Raw genomic sequence first — 14,882 nt, 5'->3', positions numbered from 1 at the left:
AATTTTTCGAGTTCGATTAGTTTTTGAGTTATGCAAAAAATTCTCTTTTATTTGTATGAGAGTCCCTCACTACCACAGGGGTGAAGGGTCTAAAACCATCATAAAATAAAGTCATCCCTTCAAAGTCACATACATGCTCTGACAGCTCGAAGAGTACATCCTCCGCCTGACAAAGAGGAAATAGACGAATTAGATGAAATAATCACTGTACAAGCTGCGTTAGGTGATTTTATTCTGGAAGAACTCTTCCCCAAGATTTTGAAGTAGCTCTGCTGGATTTTGCAGCTGAATTTGAAATGATTGCTGAACAAGCGCAGCAGGAAGAAGCTGCTGATGAACTGTTCCCCCAAAGTTATTCTTGGGGATTTAAAGTTGGAGTGGTAAAGAAGTGCTCCCAAAATAAGATGGTAGAAACGTACAAAAACATTCGCTAAATTGCTAATAATCGCTAACATTGGCTAATTGGCTTGTCCTTTCGTTAATTTTAACGAGTTCCAAATTCATGATTATTATTGCAATGCAATTCAGATTATTTTTCTTTTGGGGAAGAATAAATGCTTAATGCGAGAAATGTAGATTCAGGCAAACTGAAAATTCTTGATATTAGTTCAAAAATATAGACTTAGCGAAGGTGAGAGTCGAACTCACAGCTCCCAATCTCCAGTTGAGCGTGTTGTTCAACCAATTACACCACTAAGCCGTCTATACTCTGTGGTCTTATATCAAGATTTTGTTATGACGCTTGTCTGATTCTATCATTAATTCGCACATTTATCCAGCGCGAATATATTTTTGTTGACTGGATTTGTTGCAACTGCACAGATTGATAGATATATAGCTATTCGGTTTGTGCTACGTAGAAAATACGTAGTGGATCCCACACTACATGTAACCGCTGGCACGGACGGTTACCGACCGATCGTTGCTAAGCACAAACCGAATAGTTATATATCTATCAATCGGTGCAGTTGCAACTATTATTCTGGTCAAATTGCTGTCGCTTTCAAACATTCATTATTTGCGTACTGATTCGACGAAATGTTATGCAACCTTTTATACTAATCCATTCAACAGTTTGAAATCATGTTGTCATTTTGATTTAATAAATTCCAGAGACGAGATAGCCGTTGCCATATTTATCCTAGTCGGTTTCCTACTAGCTGGCACGATTGCAAATCTACACGCGTGGTCAAAACTAGTAGGGGCACTGTTCATGTCGCAGGGAAAACATCTTAGACGCTCGTTTAACAGTAACGAAGCTGCCCCTCTAACAGCTCTTGGTGCAGAAGTTAGCCTAATGACTGATATGATTCGTTGCCTGGATGCTTTCACCAATCAGCAGAGTCGTTTGGTTGGGGTTGTAGATGCGCTGGATTCATGCGATACAGAACGAACGCTGACCATATTGAACGCTATACAAACACTACTCTCCGGTCCGCAGCGTCCCTTCGTTCTGCTACTGGCAGTTGATCCGCATGTAGTGGCTAAAGCGGCCGAAGCTAACAGCAAGCGCTTGTTCACGGAAGGAGGCATTGGAGGCCATGATTTTCTAAGAAATTTAGTACATTTGCCAGTTTATCTGCAAAACTCGGGATTAAGAAAAGTGCAACGAGCTCAAAGCACCGCAATGGCCACCTATCGACGTATGGTGCCTGACACGAACAGAGATGATGATGCACATTTGGGACACTCAGCATCGGCACGGAGGCTGTCAAATGCTTCGGAAATTATGTCCAGCCAGGAGAAGCTTAGAGCAATGCCAGGAACGTCCAGAGCTGGAAGCAAAAAGCTGCGTGTTTCGGATTCAATCGCTAGCTCGATTGGTTCCAATTTACATAAACTAGGTCAAAACCATCCCGTAGATCTGTCCAAGATAGTTCTAACTGACGACTACTTCAGCGACGTGAATCCTCGTAGCATGAGGAGATTGATGAATGTTATTTACATAACAGGTATTTTTTTCAGTAGCTCTGTAATATAGTTTATTAATTACTGGTTTTTCAGTTCGGCTGCTGAAAGCTTTCCAAATAGATTTTAGTTGGTATCGTTTGAGCTCGTGGATCAATTTAACAGAACAATGGCCATTGCGTGCAAGCATGATCGTTTTAGAGCATGATCAAGCCGGCGACAATTTTGACGATTCAATGTCACTGCAATCAGTTTACGATAAGTAATTACGATTTGGTTTCAGTTAGTAAGATGAACATTTCTAACAAAACTTTTACTTATACAGAGTGCGCCCGAAAATTTCATGTCTTCGAGAAGCTGCCAATTTACTTGACCTGGACCGAGACGAACGTAAGCTGGATGCCTTCCTACAGCTTCATAAATCTGATTTACTGGTCTCAGATCTGCGTATATTCTTGCCTTTCACCATTAACCTTGATCCATATCTTAGGAAAGTACTGAAAGAAGACCAGCAAGCACTGGAAGATGAAGGCATCATTATTCCGGTTAAAAGCTCAAGCACACCTATGAAACCGCACCATGGGTATGGTTCTGTCCGACATATGCATCAGAATATCATGCATCCCGCAGCACAGCACCCGAATAGTCTTCCAAATTGGGCAGGGTTCTACAATACACCGCCAGCTATGGCCATGATGAATTATTATAATCACAACCTAGCTAGCCTTCTGCAGCCTCCGGAAAGTGGTAATCTTAAGAAACCCAATTCCACTAGTATACTAATCGACCAGGTAAACGATAATCATTCCACTAGTGCACTGACGCAATCCGCAAGCTCTAAAAATACTGCAAAATCTCTTAACGTACCTGGATCGCCACCCATCGAGTTCGATATTACTAACATTCAGCTTGCCAAACTAACCGTAGAGGATTTGATTGATCTCATCGGTAAGGTTAACGAACTTAAGCCTGCTTTGGAGAAAATGGCTCCCATATTGCACGATAATGCAGTTTCTGGACGTGTACTATCATTATGTAGTTTAGACGAACTTAAATCCGTACTTAATTTGAGCTTTGGTCACTGGGAGATCTTCAAAATGCTGATTACCTCGCTAAGAGAGAACAGTGCAACAAAAGTGAAAGCAGTAAAAACGACCACTTTCGCCAACGGAATCGGTGACAGTGCGGAAATCACTGACGGCATATCGACTCCTACCCAACCGTCGGCATCTCAAACGGTCTTTCAACCAATCAGACAGAAATCTCACAATGTTATGGAAAAACAGGTACGTTTTGATATTTTTGTGCACAACTTATGTTACCTTACATAAACTCGACTAATTCCGTGAGTATATGATGCTAACCAATTACTCACCTTTGGATGTGCAGCCCTCCAAAGTTCACGATTATGAGTATCTACAGGTACCGAAAGTGTTCCCTCAATGGATGTGTTTCGTTGGAATTTAAAACTTGAGAGAATCGTTTATTTGGGATGCACACTACAGTATCAGTGTTATTGTTTTTACTGGCAAAACGATATAAACGATTGGATCACATTTTTTAAATAACTTTGCATGATCTTTTTTGTTTCCTTTAGCGTAGTGAGAAACATCGGACAGATAAACGGTTCTCGGTGATTTCCCAAAACAGTTCAAACAAATTCTTCGGCGAAAAATATTTTAGTTTAGCTTCCTTATATGTGTATAAATCTCTACACCTACTTGAATAATGACAAATAGTTTTAGGCATCGCACGTGTGCTAATCCTCAACAAAAAAATGTCGCAACGAAAGTTCTATCTTGCAGTTTCGTGAACTCCCTTATCAGTTACACATTGTTTTTCTTTTTTTTTTCTTTTAGATGTTATCTCTTCTCGACAGTCTAATTAGATTGAAAAATAGAATGTTTCATAACAATATTCTGTCCTATCAAGTCTAGCTATTAAATAAGCATATTTGTAACTAAATAACCCTTTACCATCATCAGTTTACAAGTTCCTGTTGTTATATTTTCTTTTTACACTGTCTCTTTTGTCCTAGTCCACAATTTTGTCAAAAACTCTCTTGGTGTTTCTATGGTCGTCGGTACGCAAAGTACAGCAAGCAAGTAACTGACGGAACCGTCTCGGATTTATTTTCCAGGTGACACTAGAGGAGCAGATGATCTGCGGGGCACTGCAAACCCTCAACGAGGACGCATTCGAGGATGTCGTGGGTAGCGAGCGGCCGAGTCCTAGTGGTGAGATGTTTTCCCAATATCTAGCGCCAATCCGAGAGAGTTCGGAAATTGGTTCACCGCCGAGGCTTAGCTATAATTTCACTAACCCCAATCTACTTGATCACGCATCTACTACTAGCGGCGACGAAACATTTCAGCATCGTTCTCACCTGAGATCTCATAGCTTGCACGACGATTCTCTTACCAGTGTCGTAATTATGCCACACTATGCCTCAAACGTTGATGATACCAAACTATAGACTTATTGTTTATTTTTCTTCTGTACGACTGTATTCATTTTAAACTATGATTGCCGCGCTAGAAAAATTCAGTATATTTGTTGAACGATGTGTTAAGTAGTTGAAATATTTTCTTGTAGTTCTATATCTTCCGTATAGATGATATTGATGACACGCGATGTCGTCCCAATTCGTACGCATAAGATATTCTTATCAATTCGTACTTAGTAGACAACAGAACCCAAGTGTACAATAAATCTCCTGATCGTACCGTAGCATTATAAATAATAAGCGCAAGGCAGAATTATTCGAGTATTTCGTTTTTATTATAACCCAACTAAAGTGCTAAGTAACCATTCCTCCAGTCAGATGCCATTACGTATTAGTAAAGAACGAAGAATTTATCTATTTCAATTCTAAACCAAACGCATAGAGTGATAACGTGGTGTACATCTAATCAAACAGAATTATACATAAATACGATACAACCTGAAAACGACAGCATGTTGTGTTTTATTTGATCACTTATTTTCTGCCGAACGGAATGACTTAATCGAGTTAACTGTGATTTATTTTCTGCACAGGACTTACAAACATGTGTTGTGAAGTTGTTTTGTAGACTGCTTACTAATAGGGAAACTAACAGCATCGATTTTGCAAGCAAAACAAGAAATTCTAACACGAGGGCAGAACTAATGGAAGCACCACAGGTAAGTTCATAATGTTTCATTTGCTGATTTCTTATAAATGGGATCAGGTATATTGTATTGTTTCGAATAAATAGATCGTAAAAGCCATCATCAGTTGTGCACGTTAAAATTGGTAACCTATATAAGCATGCACAATGAATCGACGTTTAAGGGGTTTCAACTTTATTAAACCATTTAAATCGATCAGTTCAATCTGTCTTTCGACGGATCGGTTTGTCGAATGAAAGTAGATCGTTATCTCTATTTCGCCAACAAAATCGAATTGACAAAACAACTCGTTCCAATTCAGTCAAAATTAACGATAGTCGGAATACAAAATGAGGGTGTAGATATCGTACCTTCAAACAAGTGAACAATAGGTTTCGAGTCCTGATCCACTACTATTATTGCGTTGCGTTTCGTTCGTTCACCAGCTATTGTGACGTTTGATTTGAATCCATCCATTGTCTATCAGTTGCGTTGCAAAAACATCTAAGTCTCATCGGTTACAGCTGAGTTCGCTTGATTGTATTGTACGCCGCTTTGAAATTCACAAGCAATGCAAGTCACACTACCTATAAGATTATATTTGTTCATCATCCTGACGCACTCCGCTTTAGAAGTTCAGTTTAGAAAATATCGTCGTGTGCAGTATCCCTACAGATTCTTCTGGTCATGTAGTATTTCATTTTCTGAAATCATTTTTTGATAATGTTGATCCCTTTATATGAGCTCCTCATAACGTATCTGTAGTACTAATCGTGTAATGTCGCGTATCCCATATATACGTATTCAGTGCTGAAGTTTCTTTCATGGAAAAGCGGCTTTTTAACAGTTCTGTAGTAATTTTTTGAGCCTAGTAGGCACTGCCTACTATGCTGCTACTTCTTCTGTTGATTTGATAACATTCAGCAAGACGTCAGAAAATCGCCAGATTTAAGACTGGAATTGTGCAGAACTAGAACACCGAAATCTGGAATTGGTATATAATAAAAGAAGAGAGAACGAAAGTTAACCTGGGAACGCCCGCCATCGATAGCACCGTGCCGACTCCCGATCTCGTGGAGATCCGACGAGAAAATGGACAACTGAAAACTAATAAAACCGCCAGGAATGACAGAATCCCGACCGAATTCTGGTAAGGAACCAACGATACAGTCTTACTGGAACAGCTATGGTAGGTAATACACGGATTTCCGGGTAAACTTATACGGCTGAACAAACCTGCTCTACGTGTGATATGCTACGTGCGCGTTTCAGGGGGACTCTTGAGTCTTTTCAGATGAACATGAAGCGATTGGTGGACCCTTGTATTTTGAATGTCTAGTCTAATCACATTCGACAACACCACGAGTAATGGAACTCAAAAGCTTGAAATCCACTCCGCAAGACATTTTGATCAAGTAACACCCGCCGCATAAAGCTGACGTCATTGCACAAGCGTTAATTAGGCTGTACTTTTAATTTTTAACACGCACTGATATTCTTCCATTAGATATGGTAAGGTTTCAGATTTCTCAAACTCGAACTCCAACTGATCACGAACCCACTCCAGAATTTGTTGAATCTGATGACGAAAACTTTATTTCAGTGACATCCTATTCTTCTACCTCTTCTAGGTTCGAATGTCAAGTTATTTCGCCGCTTCTAGCCAGTTTTCGAATGCTCAACAACACTGCTTCTAAGTACGATGACAAATCGTATGGACGCATGCATGGCTGCAAGGCTTTGTGAAGAGCAGTTAATGACTTGCAAAATGCTTCAATGAAGATCAACGTCTCGTTTCATTATTTTTTTTTATTCTTCCTAATTAACCGTACTTCGACGGACGTCTCGCTATAATAAAGTTATTCTAATGACTATATCTATTGATGACTCGAGAATTTCATCGAGCTTATGTTTTTTCTCATTCTCAGTACTACTCCGATGAACGTCTCACTCCCCTGCCAGAACCAGCCGTTGCAATGGTTCACCGGCACAAGACGCTGAACCAGACTAATTTATTTGTATTTCTACCAGCAGAGAGCCGGGGTGGCTCTTGCCATATCAAGAATTCCTCTCCAGTGTACTCGGTCCTGGGCTACTCGGCACCAATTCGTTGAGCGTCTCAACACACGCAAGTCAGCTTTAACCTGGCCGAGCCTTCAAGCACGTTAGGCCCCTCCTTTCCTGGTGCCGGTGGGGTTCTTGAAGAGAACGGATTTCACTGCACAGCCGTCCGGAATCCATGCGACGCGGCTGGCCCACCATAGTCTTCCAACTTTCACCAGGTGTACAATAGGTATCTCTTCAATTAGTGCCTGCAACTCGTAATTCATACGCCTACGCAACTCTCCGCTATCCGTTTGTACTCCGCCAACAATATTCCGCTACAGCTTTCGCCAAGACTACTAGGTGATTAGCGTTTTGTGCATCGTTAGCTTTGTTTGACGGCGAACGCTTCTTGAGCGAAACGGAGTCTTGCGGAGGGAATTTCCTTATGTGTATTATTGTCGGCGGCGACCAGAGATCCCGCATATACGAACTCATCAACCACTTCCAGTTCATCAGCGTCAATAATCACTGTCCATGGGAGGCAAACGTAATTTTCTCTGGAGCCTCTTCTTACCATATATTTGGTTTTCGACCCATTGATTTATAACCCAATCCGCCTAGCCGCCGTTTTTAGTCTGGCTTAGATTACCTCCCCCGTCCCAAGGTCTCTAGTAATGAAGTCGAGGTCGTCTGCAAAGGCTTGGAGTTACCTACTCTTGCTGAAGATCGTTCCTTACTTTTCGATACCCGCTCGCCGGATGACACCTTCAATAGCGACGTTGAGTAACATATAGGACAGTCCACCCCCTTGTCGCAACCCTCTGTGCGAATCGAAAGAACTCTAGAGTGCCCCCGAAACACGCACGTTGCACAACACTCGCTCCAGAATAGCTTTGACCAGTCGCATTAGTTTGCCCGGAAAACCGTTCCCGTGCATTATCTGCCATAGCTGTTCGCGCTCAACTGAATCGTAAGCTGCCTAGAAATCTACGAAAATATATGATGCGTGGGCACGATGTACTCGCGACATTTCTGGAGAATTTGTCGGAGTAAAAAGTTGATCCATAGTAGCAGGGGCAGTGCTTACAAATATCATTCAATTTTTGGAATATGCCAGAATTGATGCACTATATGCACTGCTCATTCTCAACATACTGCTCATACAGATGAAATCAACTCAGCCTTTCCAACCTAAAAACAACGATTCAAGCGAATCACTTGTGTTTATGTTCGTGCTGTTTTCTACGTTCATTCATTCTCGATAATAGTGAATGAAATCAAATGTGAATCATTCAATCATTTTGAACTGCCGACAACGACAAACGAAATTGCAATAAACGTAAACATTGCTCCGAAGCTTTAATTAATTTCCTTCAATCAGGTTTTGGTTGATTTTAAAAACCAGGCAGTTTAAAAAACTAAACTCAAGAGTTCAAAATTGACTGACAGGCTAGTCGAGCAACCATTCAGCACTGCAATTCATGAATGAATTGCTTTGAAGGGTAGTAAACTGAAAAACACATACACCGTCAGCAACTCAGTAGTTATGTCCATGGAGTGACAGATAAAAGAATACTATCAGACAATCTACTATTGTCCGGCGAATTCTTTTGCTATTAGGGATAAACGACGTAACAAAATCTCTGATAGTAGTTTCTCCTCCTCCTAAATGCTTGAAATTATCCAGTGAAGTGTTATTACTAGCGGTTCTTGACCATCTTTGCAGAGTTCTGCCGGGAGTCGGCCCTTTCCAGCGGCTCTTATTCTTTAGCTGACTGATTTCTCGCCGGATTTCTTTGTGATCGGGAGTCGGCACGCTCTAGTTAACTTCTGTTGCGTCCGTTGCGATCACGATCCCTAGGAGCATATGAGAGATCGTCAGGATGGTACCGCCTCTCCGCACGTCTGCTCTTCGTATAGCACCTTTCAATGCAATAATCCAATAATCTACCACCAGGGCTGTCCTGCACTCAGTGCACCAATTTTGCTTTTTTAGCTGTAGCACCTCAGCCAAACAAAATTCGAAAATGTTATGTATGGTGCATTTATAGAGTCGATTATTATCTATAAGGTTGCTAAACTAAGTATTGCTCTATCTTAAGTATTTATGGCGCACTCTCACTTCATATTGGGTGGTGCGCAGAGAGCGATCTGGGTGGACCGCTCAGTGTGAACTGAGAGTGCGCCGTAAATACTTAAGATAGAGCAATACTTAGTCCAGCAATCTTATGAATAATAATCGACTCTATAAATGCCCCATACATAACATTTTCGAATTTTGTTTGGGTGAGGTGTTACAGCCGAAAAATCAAAATAGGTGCGCTGTGTGCAGGACAGCCGTGTCTACCACAGCTCATTTCGTTTAACTGAATCGTACGCCGCCTTAAAGTCTATAGACAAACGTCTTAGTCTTCATTCCACTCGGTCCATGGCCGCAATTCGCCAGCCACGTAGTCTGCGTAGGGTCCGCAGGTCGCTTCCACTTAATCGATCCATCTTGCTCGCTGCGCGCCCCGCTGTCTCGTTCCAGTCGGATCTTTATTGAGAACTTTTTTAACCGGGCTGTCGTCCGACATCCTCACGACGTGCCCAGCCCATCGCAGGCGACCGATTTTTGCGGTGTGAGCGATGGGTGGTTCCCTAAGCAGGTGATGCAATTCATGGTTCGTTCGCCTCCTCCACGTTCCATCTTCCATCTGCACTCCGCCGTAAATGGTGCGCAATACCTTCCGTTCGAAAACACTAAGGGCGCGTTGGTCCTCCACGAGCATAGTCCATGCCTCATGGTCGTAAAGGACTGCCGGTCTAATCAGCGTCTTGTTAACTTTACGCGGTGACGAATTTTGTTCGATCGCAGCGTCCAACGGAGTCCAAGATGGCACGTAGGTACGATTTTGTGCCATAATGCGTCTTAGTATTTTTCTGTTGGTGTCGTTGTCTGCGGTAACCAGTGAGCCCAGATAAACGAACTTTTCTACCACCTCGATTTTATCTCCGTCTAAATGAATCCGGAGAGGGAGGTTAGCATTCACTTCTCTAGAACCTCTTCCTTTCATGTATTTTGTTTTCGATACATTAATGACAAATGCAATCCGTTTGGCTTCAGCTTTCAGTCCGATGTACGTTTCCGCCATCCTCTCAAAGGTACGTCTAATAATGTCAACGTCGTCAGCGAAGCCAAGAAGTCCGTCCCTTCATGAATATCGTGCCACTCGTGTCTATCCCCGCTCTTCTTATCACACCCTCCAAAGCGATGTTGAACAGCAAACATGAAAGCCCATCACCTTGCCGTAACCCTCTTCGAGATTCAAAGGGACTCGAGACTGCCCCTGATACTCGAACAACACACATTACTCGATCCAACGTCGCCTTAACCAATCGCGTTAGTTTATGCGGAAATCCGTAGTAGTGCATAATCTGCCATAGCTGATCTCGATCGATCGTGACATACGCCGATTTGAAGTCGATAAATAAATGATGCGTGGGCACGTTGTATTCGCGACATTTCTGCATCACTTGCCGAAGCGCGAAAATCTGATCCGTGGTGGCACGGGCACCCATGAATCCCGCTTGATATTTCCCCACGAACTCCTTTGCAAATGGTGATAGTCGACAACATAAAAGTTGGGAGAGTACCTTGTAGGCGGCGTTCAACGGTGTGATTGCGCGGTAATTACAACAATCCAACTTGTCGCCCTTTTTGTAGATCGGACACACGATGCCTTCCGTCCACTCCTCCGGTAGTAGCTCATCCTCCCAAATCTTGACAATGACCCAGTGCGGCGCTCTAGCCAGTGCGTCACCTCCGTATTTCGGCAGCTCGCCGGGTAGCTGAACAGCCCCAGCCGCTTTATTGTTCCTCAGCCGACCGATCTCTTCTGCTACCTCCTGAAGGTCGGGGGCTGGTATCCTGTCGTCTTCTGCACGTGCTGAAAGATCTATTATCGTCACCTTCATGTTCAGCTACATTGCTGTTAAAGTGCTCGTCATAATACTGCTTCCACCTCTCGATCACCTCACGTTCGTTCATGAGAAGATTACCGTCTGAGTTCCGACACATATCGGCCTGCGGCACATTGCCTTTGCGCGAACGGTTTAACTTCTCGTAGAACTTCCGTTTATCGTTAGCACGGTACAGTTCTTCCATCACCTCGCGATCTCGTTTTTCGTGTTGGCGATTTTTCCTCCGAAAGGCCGAGTTTTGCCTGTTCCGTGCTTGTTTATATCGCTCCAATCCAAATTCGCCCTCGTACGGTGTTGCAGCATTCTTCTCCTGCACTAATTGGTCGCATTCGCCGTCGAGCCAATCGTTTTTTTCGGTTCAGATTTGAGTCGATAGCTCTTTTTGTACGAGATGAACCAGCCCACGGCTGAAAATCTCGATAATAAAGAGAAAGAAAAAAAAAAAGCTCTTTTTGTAAATAGGGCATATGAAACCTCCCAACCAGTTCTTAGATAGATCCTCCTCAGTCCATACCTTTAGTATAACCTGCTGAATTCACAATACAGCCGTCTTTCAAATTTCAGCGGAGATGGCGTCCTTTTGCTGTCGAGGCTACTGTTATGTAACAATCGCCTGTAAATACAGTACACATCTGTTTGTTGGCTCATATATTTTTTTTAAATCAAAGCGTATTATGTGCAAACTACAGGACAACTAACTTGTTTTCCTGTATGACAGAGTTGCCGAAAAATAAAATCTAAAATCTCTGAAAACCATAATCAGCTTGTGAACTGGGGTATCAACGCTTTATTAACTGTTAGCGTCTAATCGGAATTTATGGCCGTTGGGATTAGATCGCAGCCAAATCTGCAATTTACCAGTGCCGATAATCTGTTTTTAGCACTTTACTTGAGTCTCTCTCTTTGGAAAGATGCACTTTGTGGGGGAGAATACGGTATACTATTGACGTTTCTTACTAAACGTTCTATGACACGCATTTCTACAGATTTCTTCTCTCAGTTTCAGTACGAAGTTCACCTGTTCCCTCACCGAAGCAGACTACGTCGATACTGAAGCCCACCGGCAGCATGAGGAAATGCGACAAGCGCGTAACTATGTTTGAAAGAGATTCTACTCTGGCACCAACGTTCATGGAAGTTTTGAACGAGAATCTAAACCGAAAGTTGACCGGTAAGAACGTAGAAAGCAATTCAGATATATCGGTATAAAATATTGATGAAGGCCTCTTGTTGGTTTTTCGAAGGTACGATTTCACTTATGTCTTCAAAAATAACGTCTCTTCCTTTGATCGAAAAACCAATCCACCCCCCTTGTGGACCTCTCTCATTTCTATAATCTATTGACCTCTCTCCAGTGGTATTAAGAAATATAGAATAATTTTCCTGATAGTAACTGATAATTTTCCGAAAAAAATTTAACTCGAATAAATTTGTGTATACTTTACTTCACCTTCATATATTTGAAACAGTATCCTTTCTGTAGTCTGTGCGAACTAAGGAACTCTTGCGTGTTATAAACTTAACACTTTTTCTGAAGTTGAGCATATAAATTTAATAGCACTTCTTTTGTTGTTACAGTTAAGCGACAATTCAGCATTAGCGAAACGGATTCAAGTGTGCAATAATCCAACAGCCCAATATTTTGTTCGTGTTTGTGTGTGTTTGCAAGATTCCAAAACGTTGACAATTACGACAACGATATCCATCCACCTTCTAGTTTTTAAAAAGGGTGTCAAATTTCAAACAAACCCAACCATTTTTATATTCAACTAGATAAACCGCTTTATTCGATTAAAAAAAACATGCTTACTTTCGGTACACCTATTCTAACATTCCGAAAGCCGTTTCACGTTGTTTTCTTACCAACCGATAGAAAACCGGAAGTGTTTGAAAAATATTTTGCAGAACTCTCGCTTACCGGTTTCTCGGCGGCCTGAGGATTGACAATCTCCAAACCTTGCAGTGGAGTGAATGCAACACTGGACGCAGTTCCGGATATTTGCTTCTTGACGGTAGTGCTGCCACCCCACACCTGCTGCTGCTTCTGGAGGTTCTTTTGCAGAGTTTTACTGATGCGAACTTTGGTCTTTTCGTCTATCTGTGGCAATCGAATGCGTCCGGTGCCTGTTTTACCAATCGTACCACGAGTGTATCCCAGATCATCCTGATATGCATCCTCATCGATCTACAATTAAAAAAAATAGTTCATATATCGGACTCATCAAAAATACAAAATTCGAATGCATTCTTACATCTCCAAAGTTCATACGATTGGCTTGCTTGCGGAACTCGGTAATCGCATAGCGTTCCTTCATTTTTCGCACCCGTTTACCTCCGCGTTTCTTTTTGCCACCTTCAATCGGTTTCGGGAGTGGCTTGATAAATTTCACCGGTGGAGGTTCCTGCAGTTTATCCAGTTTTTTCTCGATGTCTTCGCGAAACCGCTGACCAACTGCACCGTTGTGGCTTGCATGGCTAGCATCAACCCGCGCCGCTAACGTACTTTTACAGGCCACTAAGCGTGCAGCTTTCCTACGTAAATCCGGTGGAGTGTCTTGCACAATATCCGAATAGTACACATAGCCGGTGTGCGGGAGCATGGCAACTTTAGAAAATCTGTTAGAAAAAATTAAATGAAGTACGGTAAACTATTTAAATTATAGGATTAATTACCCAGATAATGTCTTTTTCTGTGCTCCTAAAACTAGCACGTTGCATGCTGGCATCTTTGAAAGTTTAGTCAAACCACCAGCCAATCCAACTAGCTTCGCGGCTGTTGATGCGCCTACGATTATCGATAAATTAGGAGCGATGAAAGTCATTCTACTTTCGACATAGTCAAAAATTTGATTTTTGAAGTTGCTTAATTCCACTGCCATATCGCAAGCCTCATAAATCTGCCGCAACTCATGGGAATCCAGGCGGGTGCTAAAAATATTAATATAACTATGAAAAATGATGAATAAAAGCTTATTGTAGGATTCAACTGTACCCTTGAGTAGTAGAAGCTGTAACCGATACTATCATTATAGTAGCCTGTGTTAAAATTTCTTGAAGTCGCTCGTTGTTCTTTGCTTGGTCCAGATCATTTCCCAATTCCCGAACGCTTCGAATGTAATCCATCTCCACCATAATCAAAGAATCTAATTCAGGAAATCGCTTTTGATACTTATCTTTCACAAACTTGTGTATGATGGCTAAAATATTGGAATAATCAATAAGTCGATCGTCGACAGTTACTTCGAAATTATCCAAGCAAAACTTACAGATCTCACTATCGACTTCCACAGCAATGTTGTTGGCTTCGACGATCAGCTGATACTCCGGATCGGACTCGACGTTTCCTATCATCTCGGATGTCTTGCGAGGGTTTTTAGCAAACATAGCTATTTGTGACAAAACCTTCGACAGCCGGTCGGAGTCTCGAAGTTTACATATTTCCCGAATGGACGCTACCTTCACATCGACCTCCATCGGTTCATCTTTAACGTCCATAATGATGGCATCCTCCTCACCACCGGAGAGCGGTTGATCGCCCTCTCCTTCCTGCGATTCCTGCTTAATATCAGCCAGTTCTTCGGAATCATCGTTATCATCTTCCAGATCAGCTAATAGTTCATCGGCTAGAGACATATCGGTAGAGATTTATGGCTCACTCTTTAAATTGAATAAAATACTTTATGTTCTTTGGAAAACTGCTGCACAAACGTTTTGAATGCGACGAATAAAATTGTAAAGAATAAGCTTAAAAGAAAATGTCAAAGTATAAGAGTCGTACCATCGAAAGATGTGAGCCGGCATTACAAACACGTTATGTTTACGCTGTTTACTTT

The 14,882-nt window shown here is 42.0% G+C and overlaps 2 protein-coding genes across 7 annotated transcripts in view; one reads left to right on the top strand and one right to left on the bottom strand.

Annotated features, from left to right (window-relative positions):
- LOC128733944 (kinase D-interacting substrate of 220 kDa) overlaps window positions 1–4,857 on the top strand; it is a 56,341-nt gene extending 51,484 nt beyond the window's left edge. For all 6 annotated transcript variants that reach the window (XM_053827845.1, XM_053827840.1, XM_053827841.1 and 3 more), the window contains 4 exons: window positions 1,114–1,952; window positions 2,005–2,170; window positions 2,234–3,194; window positions 4,049–4,857. In XM_053827845.1, the coding sequence (XP_053683820.1) occupies window positions 1,114–1,952; window positions 2,005–2,170; window positions 2,234–3,194; window positions 4,049–4,384 (2,302 nt within the window). In that variant the 3' untranslated portion in view covers window positions 4,385–4,857. The remainder of the gene's footprint in view (window positions 1–1,113; window positions 1,953–2,004; window positions 2,171–2,233; window positions 3,195–4,048) is intronic.
- A 7,975-nt stretch (window positions 4,858–12,832) lies between these two features.
- Window positions 12,833–14,756, bottom strand: LOC128737073 (U4/U6 small nuclear ribonucleoprotein Prp31). The gene is made up of 5 exons (XM_053831626.1): window positions 14,316–14,756; window positions 14,042–14,246; window positions 13,723–13,977; window positions 13,302–13,665; window positions 12,833–13,234 (listed from the first exon to the last, which is right to left on the bottom strand). The coding sequence occupies exons 1-5, from the start codon at window positions 14,680–14,682 to the stop codon at window positions 12,896–12,898; spliced, it is 1,530 nt and encodes a 509-aa protein (XP_053687601.1). The 5' UTR covers window positions 14,683–14,756; the 3' UTR covers window positions 12,833–12,895.
- Between the last annotated feature and the right edge of the window lie 126 nt (window positions 14,757–14,882).

Source organism: Sabethes cyaneus, chromosome 2, assembly GCF_943734655.1.
Source record: "Sabethes cyaneus chromosome 2, idSabCyanKW18_F2, whole genome shotgun sequence".
Classification (NCBI taxonomy): Eukaryota; Metazoa; Arthropoda; class Insecta; order Diptera; family Culicidae; genus Sabethes; species Sabethes cyaneus.
The sequence above is the reverse complement of the archived record's forward strand: the minus strand, read 5'-3'. Positions and strand labels throughout refer to the sequence as shown.